This window comes from Anabrus simplex, chromosome 10 (assembly GCF_040414725.1).
Source record: "Anabrus simplex isolate iqAnaSimp1 chromosome 10, ASM4041472v1, whole genome shotgun sequence".
NCBI classification, from domain to species: Eukaryota; Metazoa; Arthropoda; class Insecta; order Orthoptera; family Tettigoniidae; genus Anabrus; species Anabrus simplex.
The window spans coordinates 39,705,677-39,729,439 of record NC_090274.1 but is presented as its reverse complement, the minus strand read 5'-3'; the positions used below and the strand labels follow the sequence as shown (position 1 = coordinate 39,729,439).

The 23,763-nt window shown below is 38.3% G+C and overlaps 1 protein-coding gene across 1 annotated transcript in view; it reads left to right on the top strand.

The window, feature by feature from the left end:
• Gle1 (nucleoporin GLE1) overlaps positions 1 to 23,006 on the top strand; it is a 66,723-nt gene extending 43,717 nt beyond the window's left edge. The window contains exons 7-13 of the mRNA XM_067154541.2: positions 2,325 to 2,468; positions 4,327 to 4,460; positions 10,923 to 11,108; positions 14,422 to 14,612; positions 16,317 to 16,504; positions 20,546 to 20,685; positions 22,831 to 23,006. Of these exons, the coding sequence (XP_067010642.2) occupies positions 2,325 to 2,468; positions 4,327 to 4,460; positions 10,923 to 11,108; positions 14,422 to 14,612; positions 16,317 to 16,504; positions 20,546 to 20,685; positions 22,831 to 22,947 (1,100 nt within the window). The 3' untranslated portion in view covers positions 22,948 to 23,006. The remainder of the gene's footprint in view (positions 1 to 2,324; positions 2,469 to 4,326; positions 4,461 to 10,922; positions 11,109 to 14,421; positions 14,613 to 16,316; positions 16,505 to 20,545; positions 20,686 to 22,830) is intronic.
• Positions 23,007 to 23,763: the final 757 nt, after the last annotated feature.

Here is a 23,763-nt window from a genome sequence, read left to right as displayed (position 1 = left end):
GTGTTCAAACCTCAATCTTCTGGATACCTGCTTGCAGCTACTCAACCAAAAGACGTGGCCCTTCCTTTTTTCAGTACCCTTGTTATTCGAAGGGTTAGACTTCTTCCATTTTTCTGCAGATTAGTGTTACGATTTTTGCCCACTTGTATTTCCTACTAAAACAATAATCACCACCACACCTCTCAGATCCTATTCGAAATCTTCAAAGCATATACCATATTTATTCACGTAATTAACACTTTCAACATATGCAAACTGCTTTCCTGGTTGTAGACAGCGCCCGTGATTTTCACACGTTTATTAACAGCTCATGTATCCCATACGGTTCCTGTCCCTTGCTTGGGGGTAGTAGTTTATCTAGTGTCCACTAGAATACAGCAGTTATCAGGAAGTGCCCTATATAAAACACTGCCAAAATGAAGATCGAGCGGATTGTCATTACATTGATTTTTTTTGTAAAAGTCGGGGGGGAAAACCTACACACATTAAAATCGGTATCAAACTGCATTCAAGTTGTACAAAACGTGCGCTTTCATGGACGATATTCACACTGCGGCTTACTCGTTTGTTATTTTTCTAATTCTGATGCTACGTGAAATTGAGGGTTTAATTTCATTCTGAAAAAATTATAGCATCCTACTCCAGAGGCTTCTGCAGCAAATGTTTAATTTTTCTTACTCAAATAGTGTCACCTAACGGTATATGTATCATGAAAACACATTTTTAGTGAGAAATGATAATCTCCTCGCTATAAATTCATATGGGAATTGCCTATCCAAAATTTAACCAGGCTCGAGAAAATATATATATATATTTTATTTTTTTTTATTTTTTTTTTTTTTGCTATTGGCTTTACGTCGCACCGACACAGATAGGTCTTACGGCGACGATGGGACAGGAAGGGGCTAGGACTGGGAAGGAAGCGGCCGTGGCCTTAATTAAGGTACAGCCCCAGCATTTGCCTGGTGTGAAAATGGGAAACCACGGAAAACCATTTTCAGGGCTGCCGACAGTGGGGTTCGAACCTACTATCTCCCGAATACTGGACACTGAGCGCACTTAAGCGACTGCAGCTATCGAGCTCGGTCGAGAAAATATAAACTATAAACTATCCTCTGAAATCAGTGATGCACCCTGCCATATCTTGAGGTGTATCGCATTCTTACATAACTTCAGTATGTAACATTAAAATTATAAGTTATGAATTTCATTACAGTCCGTGTTGACAATCGATCACTATCGAAGGGTTGAGAAGGGTCCACCTATTCAGTACAATATTGATAGTGATTGTTTACTTCAGCCATCATTTCTAACGAGTTTACAATTGCTATCGGCCACGTTATGTACGCATTTATTATGAAAACATGTTATCTTCTTTCATTTTGAATTTTTTTTTTGACAGAACAGCAGTTGGCGTGTATTACTTTTTCTTTTCTCTCTCTCTCTTTTTTTTTCTTTCGTTGCACCGACAGATATGTCTTATGGCAATGATGGGATAGGAAAGGCCTAGGCATGAGAAAGAAGCAGCTGTGGCCTTAATTAAGGTACAGCACTAGAATTTGGCTGGTGTGAAAATGGGCCCAGGTGCAAGTTCACAGCTGCATCCCTAACCACACCGATCAACTCGCCCGGTACCACAAGTTTACATGGTGCAGTATTACTTGCATACTTGCTCATTGTGGATTTAATAACAAACAGGGGTTACGAGATCAGAGAACACACGCACAGCACTCGTATTGAATATACTCTGCTCATAATAAACAACAAAAAGCGTTACTGCATCGGCTCACTGCCAACTCGCACACTGAACTAGGTCGAGCACTGCAATTTGGAAATAATAGTTTTCATAATAGAAAGGCATCTACTTGTCACCCTCATTTCACAATTTTTCCAGAAATGCACAGTAAATGCTCAAGGAAACAGGTGTCAAGTATGTGGGGGGAAAAATTTCCCCACTTTGAATTTTTTAAAAAAAGCAGGGTGCATTAATTATGCGATGGAGACAATTATGTGAGTAAAAGTGGTATAAAAATGGTACCTGGTATTATAGCTGTGCTGTAGTGTTCTAAGGTTGGCTATTACACTGTACTCATTGTCTTCTTTCAGATATTCTTTGTCAGGCAGATATCGTAACAAGGAATGTTTATGGTGTTAATTTTTCAAGCTGTGTCATTGAGATTTTATGACATGTTGACTGACTGGGCACAAGTTATTTTGTTAACTCTAGCTAGGCAGCTCTTGAAAATTATGACTTTTGAACAAACTTCATTCATGTATATAATGAAATAATTTTTTAAATATATGTATTTATATCTGTTACACAGCCATGATTAATGATCGCTGGAACAAAGCAGAAGATGCTAAGCGTGAAGCTGCAGCTACTGCTGCTGCTAAATCTGCTGCTGAGCAAGCAGCCGAGAGAAGTTCGTCTGCTGGTGGCTCTAATACGGCTGGAGAAACTAGTCCATGTAAGTTCATTGCTTCTGACTAATCTGTAAACTTCTGCAAGATACATAGAATTCTTCACTGTTAACATTATGGTTGCCAACCATTCCATATTTCCTGGAAACTCCCGTATTTGGCCCTAATTTTCATTAGTCTCCCGAGCTCCTGTATTTTAACCTATATGGACTCATTTTCTCCCTTATTTTGCGTTGTGTAAAGCAATATGGTCTGATTGCAGAAACGATGTTTAGACAATGTTTATGGTTAAACAGTGTCTAAGTATGGCTGCCACATTGGAAAGATGTTGCTTATCACTTAGACACTGTCTAAAGCCGATGTTCAACTGGCTCTGTTTTAACACTGCCAAGAACACTGTTTAACCTCAAATTTTAGGAGTGAATCAGAATTAGAGGTTATGTACCATGAAACATATAATTTGAATCATTATGTTGAGACAATTTCGGGAAGGAAGGTTAGTCCGATGGCCTCCCTGCGAGTCGTCTGCTACGCAGTCTCAGCAATTCATTTAAAATGTACAGGGAGGTACAATTTAAAACACGATTTAGCTTTTTGAGAGATAATAAGGGACTTGTTTTTTGAGACTGGCACAAGGGACAGTCCAGTAACTGTCAACTTAACTACAATTCTTGGCAACCAATATATTTTATTATGTTTGGGATAATTTCCCTGGATTATAGGTCACTTCGACTACATCCATATCAGAATAACTTGTCCCAATCGTGACAAGGCTGTCACGTACATCACCCGGGAGGGATCCATTTATGTTGTGTTAATTCAGATAATTATTCGACAACTATGAGATAGGAGGAAACAAGGACTGGGAAGGAAGAGCCGTGGCCATAATAACAGCCCCAGTATTTGCTTGGTGTAAAAAGTGGGGAAACTTCGGAAAACAATCTTCAGGGCTTTGGATGGTGCATTTTAAACGTGTGATCTCCAGAATGCAAGCTACATCTAAATGGCCCATGCAACTCGTTTGTTTACACAGTACTTTAGTTTCATCTTCCCACCGCCGAAGCTATTTAGATCACACTCACCGTAACACTATAATCAAAGCTACACTTGCTCATACGGTGGCAAGTCGCTTTAGTGTCGATAATATTATGAGCAATATTCTTATTTGTGGGCAAGTCATGCTCATGCTTAGCCATATTTGAGTAATGGGTGGGAAGATGACTAAGAAACGTTTGTTATAGATGTTGATTCCCATAGGTAATATGAAATATTTTTTCCGAATGAGTAAATTTATAATTAATAATAAATTAATAATGTCCGATAACGGACCATTTATATTGGTATTATAAGTAACGTTTGGCGTGGTCATTGACTAATTTCATTGGTTGCGGCAAGCAAAGAGTTGCGTGGAAGATACTAGTTCTATTTCCATTTTCCAATTAATATTGAAACTTTACATGACGTCTAGCTAAACACCGGCTGAACATTGTTTATGCAATGGCAGATCATGCACAAGTTAGACGTTGTTTAGGTAGACATTCTCTGAGGCTTAAAACTACTTATAGTTTCTGCAATCAGCCCTGTTTAGTTTCAACATTTAAATTGGCTGCACAATGGCAATTTTGTAGCAGCAATACTAGAACTAAGCTTTGTTGTGATATTTGCTTCCATTTACTCGTTCGTCTGTTTTCAACTTCCAAACACTGAACATGCAATTGAAAATGAGTAGTGACAAAGAAGTCCAGATGGCGAAAAAGAAACTAAAGTATTTGTGTACGTCAAAGCTGTTTTCTTTTTCCCTCCTTTCTTTCTTTCTTTCAGACTTGTGATGTAAAACTTAATGTCCATATAATTCAAATACTTATGAGTTGATATCTAATATACTTATGTTTGTATTTTATCCAGACCTAAATAAAGTGGTCAGTAAAGAAGCTGCCAAGGACTATATGGCTCTGCAAGAATTCCACCAGGAGTTTCAAAATACATACACTGATCTTCTGAAGGACGAGAGAATGAAGAAGTTTCGCTTTGAATGCCAGGTGAGAAGTACAGTGACTAGCAGTGAGAATACTGATCACTTCAGAATAGATTATCTCTATATAGTCTCAAAACCATACCATATATATGTACAATGAGTTCCTCTCATCGGTTGGCTGGAGGTGCGCCCAGCTTATCTGCCCCCAGTTGAGTCATCACTCCCCGCTCCGCGGCATAGCAACGAGGACAGCATTTCGCTCACTTTATCCGTGCATGACATGCGATAACAATTAAAAATTAAGAAAATACGTAGTTAGGAATTAAGAAAATAAGCTTGTACCTTTCAGTTTTAACATTTTTGTAGCCTGCCATGCTGAGCTCTTTGAAACCCTAGCTTCTTGTCCAAGTCATCTTAGGAATTTGTAGGCGTATGTTCTACTGTTTCTGCGATTTCCTTTACTTTTCCCTCGTTAAGTACACGTTTTTAAACACTTTGCTTCTTATCGAGTAACAATAATTGAAATTATTAGGGGTCCGCCTATTCAATACATACACATAGTGTATATGTATATGTTTTAGTCTTTAATCTTGATGAATATACGCTGCAGAATTTTGTTGTCGTGGGATGTTGACACTCGTTTAATCCGTGGTTTGGCGGTTCCGAAAGAATAAACGATCATGTGATGGACTTAGATATGAAAAATCTTTGTTCCCGCTTCAATATGGGGTTTGGAACCTGAATAAGAAATTAATAGCTGAATTAGGCAAAAGGAAAGAATGAAAAGAAATGACTAGAAACAAACTCACCTTGAGCAGCCTGTTTGTCTGGTAGACGGAGCTGGACTGATGGATGCGATCACAAGGTAAAGAGCCGAGGAGGAGAGGGAAGGGGTAGAGGAGAATAGGGAGGAGCGGAAGGATGTGGTAGTGGGGGGTAACAGATGGGGATGTATATTGCGTACTATCTGCGCACTTTTTAGCGATAGATTTACACCCAAGTGCTGAATTGGTCGACTTCGGTTATATTCGAGATTCGTATTGGCAACCTATGAAACACAAACTAAGAATCGCTTATCATCGCTGTACTCGTACTGTTGTTTACACAGCAAAGCCAAACTATAGAATTCATGCTAGGAACACGTTTTGCATCAGAAAATATTATACAGTATTATATATTGTGTGACACAGTTGTTGGCATTAAGATAATAAAGGTTTAGAAAATTCATATCGATCGATCATATTATCGATTCAATTCAGATTTCATTTCCATTCAGTTGGCAGTATTTACTGGAACCGGCAGTGCTCCCTACTTACTCCTCACCGATTACAAAAATCTATCACTAAAAAGTGCGCGTACAGTATAGTGTTGAAGAATCTATTACAGAACTATTTAAAATAGTTTTACTTGAGTCCGCCTCGTCAATATAGTTCTGTAATAGATACAGACAAGTCAATACGGATCAAACAACCATATTAACCTATCATGGTTAAGATTATCAATAGTGCGGAAGATCGAATTTTTTGGGGAGGGTAGTCTAATATTTTTTAGCTATTTAATTAAGAGATCAAAAAGAATATTAGTTATGTCGTAAATTTCATTCAAATTACAGTTAGGATTGAAATATTTATCGCAATGAATAAAACAGTTTTCCCTAATGTTCATGATTGTCCCTTTGTTTGTTATTTGAAGTAACTCAAAGTCACGTTCAGTGTCAGTGAACTTTTGATTACAGTAGTGAATTTACTGCGTTGACATGCTCCGTTTCTAGTCATTTCTTTTCATTCTTTCCTTTTGACTAATTTGGCTTTTAATTTCTTCTTCAGGTTCCAAACGCCATATTGAAGTGGGAACCAAAAATTTTTATATCTAACTAAGTCCATCACATGATCGTTTATACTTTCGGAACCACCAAACCACAGATTAAACAAGTGTCAACATCACACGACAACAAAATTCTGCAGCGTATATTCATCAAGATTAAAGGCTAAAATATATACAAGTTGCTCTATACACTATGTGTATAAAACGGAGTTATAATCATTTTTAAAAGGATTTTATATTAGCGTGCCACATCTTGTGGCATAATTTTATTTAACATTCATCTTTGCAGGTGTTATAATGTGTTTTAAGATTGATTGTGTTTGCCTGATTTGACTCTTCGGCTGATGATGACACGATATAAGTGCCGAAACTAGTACCTTGTGTGATTAATTCACACTAATAAATGTCATTGTATTGAATAGGTGGACTCCTAATAATTTCAGTTATTGTAATCCCACTTCAATATGAATCATGATTAAATTTCTAAACTGCAGTCGCTTAAGTGCGGCCAGTATCCAGTATTCGGGAGATAGTAGGTTCGAATCCCACTGTCGGCAGCCCTGAAGATGGTTTTCCGTGGTTTCCCATTTTCTCACCAGGCAAATGCTGGGGCTGTACCTTAATTAAGGCCACGGCCGCTTCCTTCCCACTCCTAGCCCTTTCCTGTCCCATCGTCGCCATAAGACATCTGTGTTGGTGCGACGAAAAGAAGAAAAAAAAAGAAGAAATTTCTAAATATCAATCATTGAGTAAAGAACCAGTTCCTCTCAATTTGTGTATGAGTTTCCACACGGTCTCTGTATGTGGAGGGCATACATCTGGATCTTGTGTTACAAAAGCCTAACAGCCTTCCGCAGGACCCTGTTTTCACATAATTATCGTACATAAATACCCTTTCCTCTACTGTGTATACATGTGGACGCATTATGAGAATTATACCCCGAAGTAATACTTCACAACTCGAGAACAGATCAACGTTTAAAGATAAAAATTTCATAATGTTCCGTATTGAAATGTATCACAATGAAATTGAAATAATAAATAAGGTAGTTCAACCTATTCAATACAAATAAATACGAAATGTAGTGTTACATTCCTATTTAATTATAAGTGGAAGCGGGTACCGGTTTCGACCCCAATCCGGGTCAACATCAACCGAATAAAACGCAAAAAAAATGCATAGGTAAGAAAGAAATTAAAGATCAAGTCCCCATAAAAACAGTTGAAGAGGCAAAATAAAACAACGGGGATAGGCACTGTAAAATTCAGAAGAAGTAGAAGGTAAGTCACTTAAAAGAAGCAAGGCGCAATCTTCTGAACAGCAGCATAGCACACGCAAAGTTCGGCGGTATCTCATAATGTTTACGAGAAGCGGAGAACATGATATAGATGTTGATTCCCATAGGGAATCTGAAATATTTGTCCTGAATGAGCAAATTTATAATACCAATATAAATGGTCCGTTATTGGACATTTATATTGGTATTAAGCGGAGAACAGTTAAATGTGCCAGCTTGCATACACTATCAGGCACGAAGTCACAACACAATCCAACAAATGTGAAGATCCAAAATCGTGCAGAAGCCATAGCAAATACTGGATCCTTAAGCTATTCATCAAGTTCAGGCGGCGTTTGAAAGCACAGTGCCTGACGTTGAATATGTCGCGCTGATCTTCGGGAGCTGGCAATTTACTTCAATTGAGCTACTCGTCTTCGGATTCTGCACGAATGAATGAATGAATGAGTTGCTTCTTGGGAATCCTGTCAAACAACTCGGGAAATCGCACAATTTTTTTAATGTGATCAGTCAACTCTTCTTCTTCATCCATTCCCTTTTCTAGATTCTCTCTGGGTAGGGTAGTGTACCAAAGCCCTCCACCTTACTCTATCTTTCCACCATTCCTCTTCTAGCACTTTATTGCTGTCGGCTCCTCTATTTGCAATACAGTCCACAACAGAGTTCCTCCATCTCATTCTAGGCCGCCCCCTAGGCCTCTTTGCAGTCTCTGTATCCATGAATGTTCTTTTTGGTATTCTCTCCTGGCATTCTCATCGTGTGTCCAAACCATTTTAGCTTTGCTATATTAACCTCTTCTTGAAGTTTACACACTCCCACGCCTTTTCTTATTTCCTCATTTCCTATCTATCTCGTCTTGTCTTTCCCTGTATGCTCCTCAAGAAACTCATTTCAGCTGCTTTTATCTTACTTTGGGTCTGCATAATCAATGTCAGTATAGGTTTATAATAAGATGAGTATAAAACCTTCTTGCAGTTCATTGGCACATCTTTGTTCCATACAATGTCTCTCACACACTGGTAGAAACTTGCAGACTGCTGTATTCTTAAATCAGTGAACTATTGTACGCCATTTGCATTCGATGGGTAAGATACAGAAATTGGGTATATGGGTACCTCTTGTGCTAAGTGACAGTAACAAAAATCAATTGAGTAAACATCTGTTCATCATTGTTTGCCCTGCACCGGTTGGCTTTTGATGGGCACAAAGCATTCCTTTCGAACATTGTCACCGATGTCGAGAAATGATGCCTGTATGTCAACATGAAGCAGGGGAAAGAGTGGCTCAACCCATAAAAAATAAAATAAATTTAAAAAAAGCAAATCCCCGTGCCAAGGATAGTGCCCATCCACAGAAAATCATGTTGTGTGTTTGGTGGAACAAAGATGACATTCTTCACCATGACCTTCTTCCGAAAAACATAACGATTACCTCTGCTGTGTATAGTGACCAGATAAGACGGCTGGCCGTTGCTATTGACAACAAAAGACAAAGACAGCAACCAGCCTTTTTGCTCCATGATGACGCTCGTCCGCATACAGCGCAATTGACTAAATGTGTGATTGCTGAACTTGGCTGGGAATCTCTTCCTTATCCTCCGTATTTTCCTGACTTTGACCCCTCAGATTTCCATCTTTCTCCGCTCTCTTTCTAACCACATTCAGCGGCAAGTGTTTCCTGACGAAGCTTCTCTTGACCAATGTCTAACAGATTTCTTCCAGTCAAAACTAAAATAGTTCTACAGGCGATGCATTCAACTGCTACCTGAACGTTGGCAGAAGGTCATACAGAGTGGAGATGAATGCATCACTGAGTGATTGTGATTGTGAGTTACAATGCCTGACGGCGACAGTAAAATAAAATAAAAGAACTTATGCATCGACCCAATAAATACAGATTAGGAGCACAGGACAAACACATAAGAAGAAAAGCATCCCAGTGGGATAATCTAAATACAGTGAAACCTTGTTAGTGCATTCATCATTAACGCGGATTTCCTGCATAACCAGTTGTAAATTTGAAGTCCCAATTCTCATCGTATTTGTTGTCATCAACTGCAATTCGTATCTGAGTAAACATATTCTTCAGCAGTTTACATTTTCAGACTCACAATGTTTCGTGAATATGTTTCATATGACTTACTAGCTCAATCTTGACATGAAACATACGTCCACACAGATCACATGGAATGGCTGGGGGAGGGCGGGGCTGAGCTTGACGGAGCTCCGTGCTTGTCGTTTATCCTCATTCCTCTTCAAACACCGTAACTGATGTAGAAACAGTGTGGCGCCAAATTGTACAATTCTCAGCAAGTGTATGCCAGGATTGAGTGTTCATTCCAGCTCTTTTCATGGTATGCTTTAGCTGATCCTCGAAACGCCTCAAAGGGGCTCCACGAGGTCTTGTGCCAGATTACAGTTCACCATACAGGAGTTGACGAGGAAGCCTGGTTTCACTCATGCGATGGATGTGCCCTGTCAATGGCCAATGATGGTAGCTTCAAAGTAGCTTCAATACTTATAGCATGCGCTTTCCCAAGAACTGCAAGTTTGGTGACACGGTCCTCCCATTTTGATGTTCAAGATGGATCTAAGTTTTAGCAGATGGAACTGCTATAGCTTTTTAATATCCTGATGGTAGAGGGTCGTAATTCCACAATCAGAAAGCAGTGTTCATATGACAACAGCATGGTAAACCATGATCTTGGTATGCATCGTATTAAATCTATATAAAATACCTCACAAATTGCAACTAACCTAAAAAAATAAACTTCTGATGTAAAACTATAACCTCAAATATTGACGTAATAAGCATGTAACTCTGTAAGTATGTAGAGGAATGGTTCACAATCACTGTAGTTTTACTTTCATAAAAATAGAGTAAAAATATCTGAAGATACAAATTGTTTTCCAATTAAACAATAATGTTATTTGCTTTGCATCCCACTAACTACTTTTACGGTTTTCGGAGGCGCCAGTGTGCCGGAATTTAGTCCCACAGGAGTTACTTTACATGCCAGTAAATCTGCCGACACGAGGCTAACTTATTTGAACACCTTCAAATACCAACGGACTGGGCCAGAATTGAACCTGCCAAGTTGGGGTCAGAAGGCCAGCGCCTCAACTGTCTGAGCCACTCAACCCTGCTGTTTTCCAATTAAATGCGCAGAATGAAACCACAACGCCTATTGGGCAATGTGCTAATGCCAGAAGGAGATTAAAATGGGCCACGGTGAATTGGGTAATAGAATTTATATGAACTGTTAAGAAATTCTGTAATATAAAAGATTTCGAGCATGGCAGTGATACATATTTTCTTCCATTATCTGTAAATGAATAAATGTATACTAGTATATGAATTTTGTCCCCTTCATGTAATAAGACGTGAACTTGATTATTTTTCAGAAAGCTGTCAATATCCCAGTAAACACCATTTCAGCAGTGAATGCTCATCATATGCATGATAAACTTACAAAACTGTCCCGCCTTTTGTCAGGGCAAAACGTTGAAGTGTCTCAGGGTAACTTCTCAGCAGCTGCTCACCCTCAAGGAATTGCTTTCTGCAAGAACCTCATGGCTAAGAAGTTTGTGGTAAGTAATGAGTGTGAGCACTCTTTCATTGCTTGGAATGCTGTATTCAGCAAACTCGTGTATAAATAGCGTACTGGAATTTAACCCCTTAAGCCGGCAATTTAATCCCGAGCTGCTTATTTCCAGGCGGTATTTAAATTGAAGCTCAACAGAGGTTTAGACACCATCAAATTAACGACTTCAAAATCTTGAATTCGCAAAACATAATGTAATAAAAATTTTAGAACTACTTACGAAGTTCATTATCAGTGCTTTCGGTAATAAGCTATGGAGCCCATATTTCTTCCCTTTAGCAGATTTAGACTTGTAGAAATTCATTCATTCATATGTACAAGGCTAGACATTGGTATATATACCGTATTTATGCAAATAATCCCCGCATATTTTTTAAAAAAATAATTAGAGGCATAAAAGTGGGGTGCGGGTTTTATTTGCATCAAGGTTGGCAACAAGCTCCTGGCTCACCTAGTTTTCCATCTTGAGTGTACAGTTATGCTTTGTGTAACCGCAAATGGAAGAAAACTGTCCCCATATGTCATATTTAAAAGGAAAACAATTCATACTGTCAATTCTAAACCGCCTTTACATTTTTTTAAATGGTATTTTACAGAGTAACTGCTTGAGGCTAGTAGCTTGGTTTCATTGAATAGAACTGGATGTGTGCATCGTGATGTGTATTTGGCTATGGCTGATTTCAAGAACTGCTGGAGACATGGGCGTCGTCTTTGTTCTGACCATTATGTAGACTCGTCCACAGCTGCACGGTATTCTGTATACTCCTTCCTTTCAGAGCTGGAGGTCTTTCTTCATCAGTCGCATGAGATCATGTTCATTTGATCCAGAGTTGAATGTGTGTATGTGTGTTTTTTTCCCCTGTGGGTGGGGGCGGTAGAATAACACCCATGGTATCCCCTGCCTGTCGTAAGAGGCGACTAAAAGGGGCCCCAGGGGCTCTGAACTTTGGAGCGTGGATTGGCGACCACAGGGCCCGCAGCTGAGTCCTGGTATTGCTTCCACTTACTTGTGCCAGGCTCCTCACTTTCATCTATCCTATAGGACCTTCCTTGGTTAACTCTTGTTCTTTTCTGACCCCGACGCTATTAGGTTTGCGAGGGCTAGGGAGTCTTTCATTTTCACGCCCTTCGTGGCCCTTGTCTTCCTCTGGCCGATATCTTCATTTTTCGAAGTGTCGGACCCCTTCCATATTTTCCCTCTGATTAGTGTTATATAGAGGATGGTTGCCTAGTTGTACTTCCTCTTAAAACAATAATCACCACCACCACCACCACCACCTGTGTGTGTGTGTGTGTGTGTGTGTGTGTGTGTGTGTGTGTGTGTGTGTGTGTGTGTCTGTCTGTCTGTCTGTCTGTCTGTCTGTCTGTCTGTCTCATGTACTTTCAGAACTTTGGCTATCCTGTCTGTAACATCCTTTATGCATGGTAAAAAGTCTGTATTTTTTCTGTCTTCCATTGTTCATGACACATGTTCGTGCTTTGGATCTGATGGCGCATGCTATCTCATGGTGAGAAAGTGGAATGCAACGTGTTTGGTTATGATTTAAAAGCCTCCAGTGTTTCGCACAACGTTTTTGTTCCATTGACCAGGTGATTATTATGGATCTCTTCTGCATTGGATGATGGTATTAGTCTGCCTGTAGGTACTGGTTGTTGTGCTCGGACTTCCTGTGGACAGTGTGGCTTAACGTCTCATCCAGCCTGCAGGTCACCAGGACGTTGAGGAAAAGGATAGTTCCAAATTCTTCAGTTGTGCGACGTACTCCTGGAGCTTTTCTAGGGCATGTGGCCACATTGCAAAATTGTCATGCACCACTTAGGTCTGCAGGAGGCTGTGGAGAGGGCTGTCTGTTTGAAGTGTTCCTCTCTCATAGACCCAGAGCGTCCAGCAGCATTTCTACTCTCCGAGACCTAAGCAGCTGTGCAGGAGGCGCAGGCATAGTTCTTGACCTTACAAGAACGTGCACATGTTTGACCTAGCATCAATCGTCTGTTAGGTCATCAGCCCAGAGGCTGGTTGGATCCTCAAATAGCACCACCAAAGGTTATGCGATTATAAGGAAACCCCAAAAACCAATGGCAGCACCAAAATGAGGCGTACTAGACAAGAAGAGGAGTGAAGTAGTATGCCATTGCTTTCCTCACTGGGTCAGAAAGTACTATTGCAGCACGACTGACCCAATGAGCAGCACCTTTCATAACACTCGGATGCACTAGTCATGTTCCAAATGTCATTACTCAGCACTACCCATACCCCAGCAACTTCCATATTGTCACAGCCATGGATGTTGACTGGGACTTCGGTGGAAGCTACACTTTACTCTGGCCTGTGCCAATAGCATCAATAGCCAGTCTTAATCTCAGTTAGTAACACGGTGAGACAGTTATCATTGCAAGACCGTATTTTCGTTTGTAAAAGTTATTTAAGGTATGAGTCGGCTCGACAGGTATGCAGTGCATTTGTTCAGCAATTTCCTGGTGAAGTGCCACCTTCAAGAGCACAGATTCACATACTTCTAAATAAATTTGAAACTACTCGCTCAGTGCTCAATAAAAAAATTTAAAAAATGTATGCGCGTATGAACAGTTTTAACAAAGGAAAAGCTAGATGACATTGATGAGAATTTTGAACGGTCACTGAATAGATCACTCTCAAAATTAGCACATTTTATATTGTTAAATGATCGTTTATTCAACCCACACCTTGTGTTCTTTTTGGATGAGGCCTGGTTTCATCTTAATGGTCTTATGAACGGTCATAACATAACTCTCGCTAGTGGTGTGCAGAAAATCCTAATGGTTTTTAGGAAGTCCCTTTATTATGAAGGATGACACTTCCAGAATCTTTTATAAGGTAAGATTGTATACACACTTAAAGCAGGGCAGCCCACACGATGTAAGTTGGGCTGAGGCAGCTGCTGTAGCAAACACCGTGCATCCAGTCTGGGTTTATAAAGAGAGGCCCTTTATTGTGTCATAGGCAGTGAGAAGGATCCAGGATATTGACTTGTGCATGTCTGCTGTAATAGTGGCCATAATAAACTGCTTAACTTGGGTGTTGGACCATATAGAATTTATGCCTTAATGATTATGGCCGCCAGGTGGGTAGTATGGTGAAAGAAGTCAAATCGGTTCTCTGTGAACCGGGCTGTATTATTAAGAGAAGTGTACAGCTCACCCTGTGAATTTATTTTGTGCTCTCTATAGTCCTCATCCTTGTCCCATACTCTCCATTCTCCTTATGTCCATTCCTCTTGACGAAAGTTCTTCTGTCTCTACTTAGTGGTTTTTTGTTGCAGGAACAAGGTTCCACTGTCATCTCAAGCAAGCCAGAAGCAGCATTTGCCTTCGCAGCTGTTGCTGTTGCTCTGTGGACAGACTTCCCTGACTTTGGTCAGCTTTTGCTTGCACATTTCTACAAAGCATGTCCATATTTGGTGCCCATATTTCTGCCCCAGTTAGAAGGACAGAGCGACCAAGATTTTTACAAGTACGTTCAATGAATTTTCTTTTGGAATGCATAGGTACTGAATTTTTGTCCATAACTGCATGGGTTGGGTCACGTAGCTGTCAGCTTGCATTCGGAAGATAGTGGATTCGTACCCTACTGTCAGCAACCCTGAACATGATTTTTCATAGTTTCCTATTTTCACACGGTCGCTTTCTTCCCACTCCTAGCCCTTTCCTATCTCATCATTGCCATAAGACCTGTGTCTGTGCGACGTAAAGCATATTATTTAAAGTTAAAAATTTCATGATTGTTCCGTATTGAATAGAGAAATATACCATATTAAATAGAAGTAAGGATCCACCTTTCAATACTCCGTTGTTAAGTTGAACCAAATAGAAGTTACAACCTGTTCATTTGGGACCGGTTTCAACACGTCATCATCAGCCAATGAGCAAAGCAGTGCAAAAATTAAGTCATAAAGATCTAAAATCAACTAACACAATGATCACAGTCAAAAAAGTAAAAAGAACACCACTATTTCACGCCGAAACAAATGCAGTGGAAGTTCATAAGCAGGTCTAGTACAATCCTTTTATGCCGCATTCACATATGAAGACGTAAGAAGATGTTATATTTGAGATCGATAACGCGTTAAAGGACTTGTTCTGAAAATGAAAACCTACAACCTGTTTTCCAGTCATTGACCGGGTCAGGGATGTAATGAATGAAGCATATATCGACTATTATTACGATGGGGTCGCCACTCCCAAAGTGATATATTAATGACTGACAGATGCTACGAAATGAGAATGGAGAGTGTTGCTGGAATGAAAGATGACAGGGAAAACCGGAGTACCCGGAGAAAAACCTGTCCCGCCTCCGCTTTGTCCAGCACAAATCTCACATGGAGTGACCAGGATTTGAACCACGGTATCCAGCGGTGAGAGGCTGCCGTCTGAGCCACGGAGACTCCGTAAAGGACTTGTTCTAATGTGCAAAATTCAACTCGTTATGAAAATGAACTTGTGATATGCAGTTATGTATAGTTGTTGGTAGGCAGGTCCTGTAGGCATTTGTTTCTCATTGTGTAATGTAATGTAATGGAAAGTTGATTTACATCACAATTCGTGGGTTCGGATCTTGTTTTGATCTTCATCTTCTTGCTCATCTCCTTCTTCTTCCGCCTTTCTCACTGCTAGAAGGGCTGTAGCTGGTTCGAAAGTGTGGTGTGTCATAAGTTGTTCATCACGTCAAATGATGTTTTCTGCCCCGCAGGGAACGTTTCTTACTTGACAAAAGTTGGATATTGCGGATGCGTTTTCAAGCACTTCATCTCCCCTACCATCCTTATTATCACTCTCTCTAAACACGCGTGTCAGTTTGTCCAAACAATGATTATGATCATCCCAGCACCAGAAATGCACTACATCATTTCCTAATATTTTCCGCATTGTACAAGTGATTTTGAAGAACTCCATTTTTTGTTTCTATTTCCGCATTGAGGGGATTCCGCGTTATAGAAACGTAAGAACGTCATAATGCCATAAGTTTTGCAAGGACCAAGAAAATATTCTGTAGTGGACATGTTTCCTCTTTGTTCAAGTTCCGCTTTGAGCCCATTTTACTATTATAATAATAATAATAATAATAATAATAATAATAATAATATGGCCTCTGTTCTTGAGTTGCAGATCTTGTTTTATGTTATATATATTTTGTTGTTGTTGTTGTTGTTGTTAACAGGTCCCTTGGTTATCTTTATTCTGAAAATGGTGAAGTGGAGAAGCAAGACAAGTTCCTGAAGCGTATGTCTGGCATCATGAGACTTTACGCTGCAATCCTCATAACACCTCCTCGGCGAGGACAGACAAAACCACACCCTCATGGATTGAAACAAGGTTGGAGGTGGATAGCGTGTATGCTTAATGCAGGTAAAATACCCCACATACATCAGTGATCAGGTTATGGCAGCTTTTAAGAAAAAATAAATTTTTAACCATGCTTAATTTTGTCCACTTGTTTGTCGTGTGTAACCGATTTACCTTTATTCATGAAAGAATTCATTATTTAAGGGTACAGTTTATAACTTTTTGGAGCTTAGTTCACTGCCTATTTTGGTGATTTATTGACCCCCTCAAGTAGTCAGGCCTTTCACTAAACTACGGATCGCAGTGAGTTTTAAGATAAAAGGTTTAATGATAAATGTACACTACCAGTGTAATAGACCATGTTTCATAACAATATTAAAAAGAAGAGAGTCCTGTCCTTTGTAATCTTCAAATTAAAGGGCCAAAATACATTCAGTAAGATATGTATTGCCCCCTTATTATCTGGCTACTCAGCCGGAGAACGAGAGTCTCAGTCGCAGACTGTTCGTTTTCTGGCTTTGCAAAAATTTTAAGGGCAAGGATAGATATAAGGACTAGCGACAATAAAATCAACACTAAATATAAGGTTTTAACATTTATTACAACTAAGCACTCTTAACAACAAACTTTAAAATTGAACAAAATCTTGGAATTTTAAATCATCTTCTCTGCCGGTATTTTCATTACAACGGAATTATTCTTCCCAGAATTCTGCTGATATTATTTTCTGTAAATATATAAACGAATATTAGCCTACATCTAATATAATAAAATAATAAACGTAATTTATGAGAAGACCTTTCTCTAATGATAACAGGATTAATTTCAAATTGAAATTTTTAATAAATAATTCTCTGATTCGTTAATCATCAACGGTTAAATTATCCCTTTTCTGTTTAATGAGAAAAATTAAATAAAATTTTCCTGTCGAAATTCCATTCAACATGCCTTCCTCACACTTTAAATTCATAAAATGAAAAATTTCTTCATAATTATTGTCTCAAAATTTTCCATAATAATTTCATAAATTAACGCAATATCCTTCTTCAATGTTACACTCATTGATAATTTTTAGCTGTGTAGGTTTTACATTAAATCGTTCGTGACTCCTGTCCTCGGACATGACCCTTGCTTATTCATTTTTTTCTAAGACATTAAACCCTACTCTATCTAATTTTGGAATAAAATCCACTAAAGATTCACTTCTCAACAAATGTGAGCAACACAAATAACGGTATATTAATCAGAACACACGCAACAAACAAGAGATCGAGTCAAATTGTAGTCATGAGAAATATCGCAATTCATAGAATTAATGACTAATCATACATACAACATCCACACTAGGGTACACGGTAACAGTTTATAATATTTATGACGATTTCTAGTCCTTGATTATTATATTTAAATTTTAATCTAAGTCATAGGAAATTTTCTGATGACGGTATCGGCTAAAGAAATACCATTACAACAGTTAGGAACGTGATGATGTCAGGATTATCACTCAAATAAAGAAATTAGGTCCAACAACGATGTTCACGAGAATATCAGTGATAGATATCATCGGAAAATTATCGTATAGAAACGCACATAACGCAGGTCAAATATAAAAATACGCATTTATGGTTCATGAGTTACGACACTATTATTATTATAATACCATGGCTATCAACTAACACGTGCTCCACTCGAAGAAATTATGTTCAACAACATATTCTCTTCACATGAGACTCAATAAATAGATTCACAAGTCAAACACATAATAACTGATCCATTCCCAAGTCCAAAATACAATAAACATAATAAATAATCCGTCAAGATTCGGCCGTCTTCCAGGCTCACATTTACCCTACTAGAGCACATATTAATATTTCACACAAGAACAAACAATATTTACTCTCATGATCCTTATTTCCATATTTAACCTGTGATGGAGTTTTATTATTATTATTATTATTATTATTATTATTATTATTAAATGCGCGAGATCACAAATCCATGTAAGCTAAAGTTCAATAAAGTTACCAGATGACACTAACACATTTGAAATCCACATAAAGATCGTAATAACGTCTAGGGAAATTCGACGTTATGAAACGTACCGATAATCTGTCCCATATGATTTCAAAATTAATTTACAAATTATTTCAAAATTAAATTATCCTTATCGGAGAGGTCAATTATTTTAAATCACTCCTATACTGTTGAATTGGGACAGTCAGAAAAAATATCATAGACGCACATATCTAACTATCTAATAGAAACCAATAATCATTCACACACAATAACTAACTACCTTGCACCATGGAAAGAAGAAACGAAATAGCAAACTACTGTAAGACTAGAAGAAATTTATGCCAAATGAATAAGGAAGCGTTATGTCTACATTGTGTTTACAAAGATGAACAGATATAAATTATAATATTATACTTAAGTGATTGATGAAACTGGATTTCGGCCGATGACCCTGGACGTGAGGTAGGTCACCCACCGTCGATCGCCGTCTCCTCCATGTCGGAAATTGCCTCACATTTTAGAATACCATTGTAGCTGCGAGGACGAACATGGAATAGTAGTAGACTTCCTCTTGCTGATGTATTGGCATCTTGAATTTGTCTCGATCCGCACGTAGTCTTCCTCTTCTTTCTTCCCAAGTAGAAGGAGCTGAAACTGACAAATAAGTTTTAAGATGTGCCCAGTACACACACACACGATGAATGATATTTCTGAATAATACGTATCTTCTTCCATCAATCTGCTAAACTCGTAGATCTAGAATATGTAAAGAGTCTGTTCTGCCGAATGATCGAACCCAAGAATGTCTGCAATGTGAACGTCGGCGTTGAATTCCCAAGACAGTCAAAGAAAGAGGCGCAAACCAAAGAAAAGCTCAAATCACAAAGAGGCAGTTCCTTCGGGAAACACCGCTATATAATTGTCTTAAGATGAGGGTGTGTCGCCGTAATCGTCTGTGATTGGTCAATGACTTGCACCTGATAGGCTGATACATTTTTATTGGAATACTGTCAGGTGTAGAGTGACCTTGATCGTATCGATCGGGCAGCCTTGGTTTCTCCCTGTAGGTCACGTGGCAGGCAGCTGGCAGTCTGACACACAAAAAATCCACTGTTTTCCCCTCGCTTGGAAATTCCGGTTTTGGGTGAGCTCATCTCTCTGTAACACGCAGTTGGGAAAAATTTGAAGTTGAAGTTGGTATGATATTACACTAGTAATTTTAAAATGATTTTATTTTTTCCTTCGCAAACATTTTAAATGAAGTTTTAATTGTAAATTATTATTTAAGAACTCATGGGAAATGATGATGATGATGATGAACAATTTCTCACATTGTATAATTTCACTCTAATCTTATATTCTCGTTTTATATTTTTTACCATGACAATCAGGATCCTGCTTTTTATCTTTGAGTATGAGTGTAAAAAGGCTGATGATGCCCTTTTAAAGGGCGAAACATGTCCCTTCCAATTTTAGTTTGATAGGATGTAAGTCCTAAATTCTGTTGTATTGAATAGGTTGAACCTAATAAATTTTGGTAATATCTTAAATTGATTTCTCCCCAAATGGCGACATATTCAGCAAAAACAAATGCATTAAGATCTTCCTTATCTATTCCTTCAAGTTCCTTTATAATGGTATCCGTGAGTGAAGTGAAGAGCAAAGCGGAAGAGAACTCCCTTGTTGGACACCTCTTCTTGTTTTAAACCACTGAGATTTTCCCATCTCCTACTTGCACACTACTTTCACAACCATCATACAACATCTGAACTTTTTTAATTAGTGCTTTTGGAATATTATGTTTTTCTAAACATTCCTATATTTTACCTCTCTCCACCCTGTCATATGCTTTTTCCAAAAACACATTGGTCAAATATAAGACATAATTACTGAGAAACTGTCTGTGAAACGTAAGTTGTGTCAGCTTTGTAAATAAAATTAGTTTTACCTGTGGAATAACAACACTGGTGTAAGAAGTAATTTTCACCTAAGTAAATCAGAGTGGATGTCTAAGAATTGGGAATTTATTTTGGAGTGGAGACTTGACAGAAATTTGATCTGTAAGTAATAATGTTTATTTTTTTCCAGAGCCCCAGCCTGACATTTGTGCTTCATTGCTGTTTGACTTCCTTGAGGTGGCTGGTAATGCAATGTTCACGAATTATGGTCATCAGTTCCAGAAATTATTGCATCTTATCTGCAAGGAGTACTTCCCCAGGCTAGAGAAGGTAAGGATTGTGTAATTGTACTCATGATACCACATTGCAACATGTGTAAATGTAGAACAGATGACCTTAAGTCAACCATAGTTTAATTTCTTCAATAAAAATTGCTGTCTCGTAGTAATCATAACAGATAGCATAACCTCAAATATCAACACAGAGTGCATAGCTAACAGAAGCACCTAGTATGATAATGTGATCACTAGAGCCCGGAAGTTCAGGCATTTGATTTTACTAAAATAGGCAGGCAAATAGGCACTTGACATTTAGGAAATAGGCAGTAAAGTAATTAAAATAGGCATTTATAATGTAAAAAATGGGTACTAAAGCAATAAAGCTGCTTTAATGTAAGCTACGTAACACACATCTGCATCACATTTTAATACGTACCCCTGTGGGCGGGGATGATAGAATAACGTCAACGGTATCCCTGTTTGTTGTAAGACGAGGCGACTAAAAGGGGGACCAGGGCCTCTCAACTTGAGAGTGCGGATTGGCGACCACGGTTCCACTAGCTGAGTCTAGCTTTACTTCCACTTACTTGTGTCAAGTTCCTCGGTCTTACCTTTTCTGTCTGATCTCCCTTGGTCAACTCTTGTTCTTTTCCGATCCTGACGGTATTAGATTTACGAGGCCTAGGGCATCTTTCACTTTCACGCTCTTCGAGGTTCTTCCCTTTCTTTTTCCGATACCTTCATTTTTCGAACTATCGGGCCTCTTCCTTTTTTCCTTCTTATTAGTGTTATCAGTTATTCTTCCTCTTAAAACAATAATCACTACGAGCACTTAATTTTACGTAGCAAGGACGGGACCTAGCAACCCTCTCGACCATTTGGCTTGTGGAGCTTTCAGCAGAGATTTGTGTAATATGAAAATGTTTTTTACTATTTAGTTAAAGTGAAACGTTTTCTGTATTATTAATACAGTACATTGGAATTACATATTTTTCTTTCCATTATTTAATTTTAATACATAAATAATAGCAGAAAATATCCACAAATTAAAAAAGGCAATAATAGTCATTAAATTATCCAATAGGCTACGGAAGCTAAAATGAGCAAAAAAGGCAAAATAATAACAAAATCTTTATTTGCAAATGAGGTGTCTACCTCGGTGGCAAATGGTACACTAAAATACATTATTGTCGAGCACTAAATATTAAATTAACAAGAGAAGAAAATTTTCCTATAATACAATATTATACAATTTACGCTAACAATTTTTTCTATTAAACACACAGCTCATCCTTAATAAACTGGTCTTACCGTTCCCAAACGAATGGAAACATGTTTGTCTCTATGTGACACTTCGATATATCCACCCAGATAAAAAGGCACTTTGCCTAACTTCTGGGCTCTAGTGATTACGCAGTGTTTTAAATGCTTATAGGAGTAATATGTACTATTATATGTAAATTACCGGGTGAGTTGGCCGTGCGCGTAGAGGCGCGCGGCTGTGAGCTTGCATCCGGGAGATAGTAGGTTCGAATCCCACTATCAGCAGCCCTGAAGATAGTTTTCCATGGTTTCCCATTTTCACACCAGGCAAATGCTGGGACTGTACCTTAATTAAGGCCACGGCCGCTTCCTTCCAATTCCTAGGCCTTTCCTATCCCATCGTCGCCATAAGACCTATCTGTGTCGGTGCAACGTAAAGCCCCTAGCAAAAAAAAAAATATATATATATGTAAATTCACTGCATCATAACATGAACATATTTCTGGACTCGTTAACTATATGAGTTGTGTAATCTAAACATAAACATTTGTGAAGTATCAAACTTACTTCAAGCGTGCTGTCATGGTTCAGTCATTGTGACTGTGCCATCAAATGAAAGTGCATCAAAACCATGAGTCAAAAATATTACATAATTATATGTTTGCAGACAGTTGCAAAAAGTTTCTTGAATTGACCAGCAATCAATTCCAGGGCCATACGAAGCACTCCAAGCAATCTAAACAAAACAACGCAGGCTGTGATTATATGGACGCGCTAGGGATTAAAGTGTTTTAAATTCTTTGAACTGTATTTCTTGGGAATGGGATTGAAAATTAATTTTTAACTATCTCTTGGTACCTCTCGAGATTCATAAATGTTGTAGAGATCTACAATAATGTAATTTGTTAATTTCTACAGTATATTTTATTTGCAGGTAACGTCGTCCGATTCAAGAGGACCACTGGCTCGTCTTGAGAACTTCCTCCAGACTATCATCAAACAAGGACGAATTGCACCACCAGATGGGCAATTACCAGTTAATTTCTGGTAAACTTTGCGGACAACATATGAACCGCAGACTGTGATAAAGGATATGCTTATTATTGTAAATATTACTGTACAGAGAATCGCAGAAACGATTCTGTCCATTTTTACCTTTAACTTTTTATTCCTCTTTTTTTTTTTTTTTTTTTTTTTCTTCTTCTTCTCATAATGTAATATGAGACATGTATATATAGTATTTATAATTGTCATTGTGATTATTTAGTTTGAAAGGATTGTATTGTTCCTGGAAGAGATAATTTTGTCTCACTTTGAGTATTGCCAACTTCGGTTGAATTTGGCTACGTATAACAATTTTTTTTAATGTAAGCTCTATCTCTTGAATTATTTTGTTAGTTGCTACATTGAAAAGAGAAAGAATGTATGGTATTTTTCAGGAGTCCATGCATATAGCATAGTGTATGAGGATAAGTCAAAAGTTAAGACTTTTTTAGTGAACAGGTAAAGATAGTTCGGTTTACTTCGTCACTTCTCCTTTATTTTAGGACATAATCACCAACGTTATTTGAGCCTTTTATTTGACCACCACTAACTTGTCTGTTCTCCCATGCCATTTCATCAGTGACATTAAAAGGAGATGTGGATGAAGTACGTATATTAATATAAGTAACCACCAAGCTCACACCTTCCAAGATACATAACTAAAACAGGGTGGCCAGCAAACCTGGAAACCTTGAAAACTAATCTTTAATCTTTCCATTTTTTTTTTTTTAATTTATTTATTTTATTTTATTTTTTCCTTATGTCGCACCGACACAGATAGGTCTTACGGCATTTTTCTTACTAACTAAGATCATTTGATCTA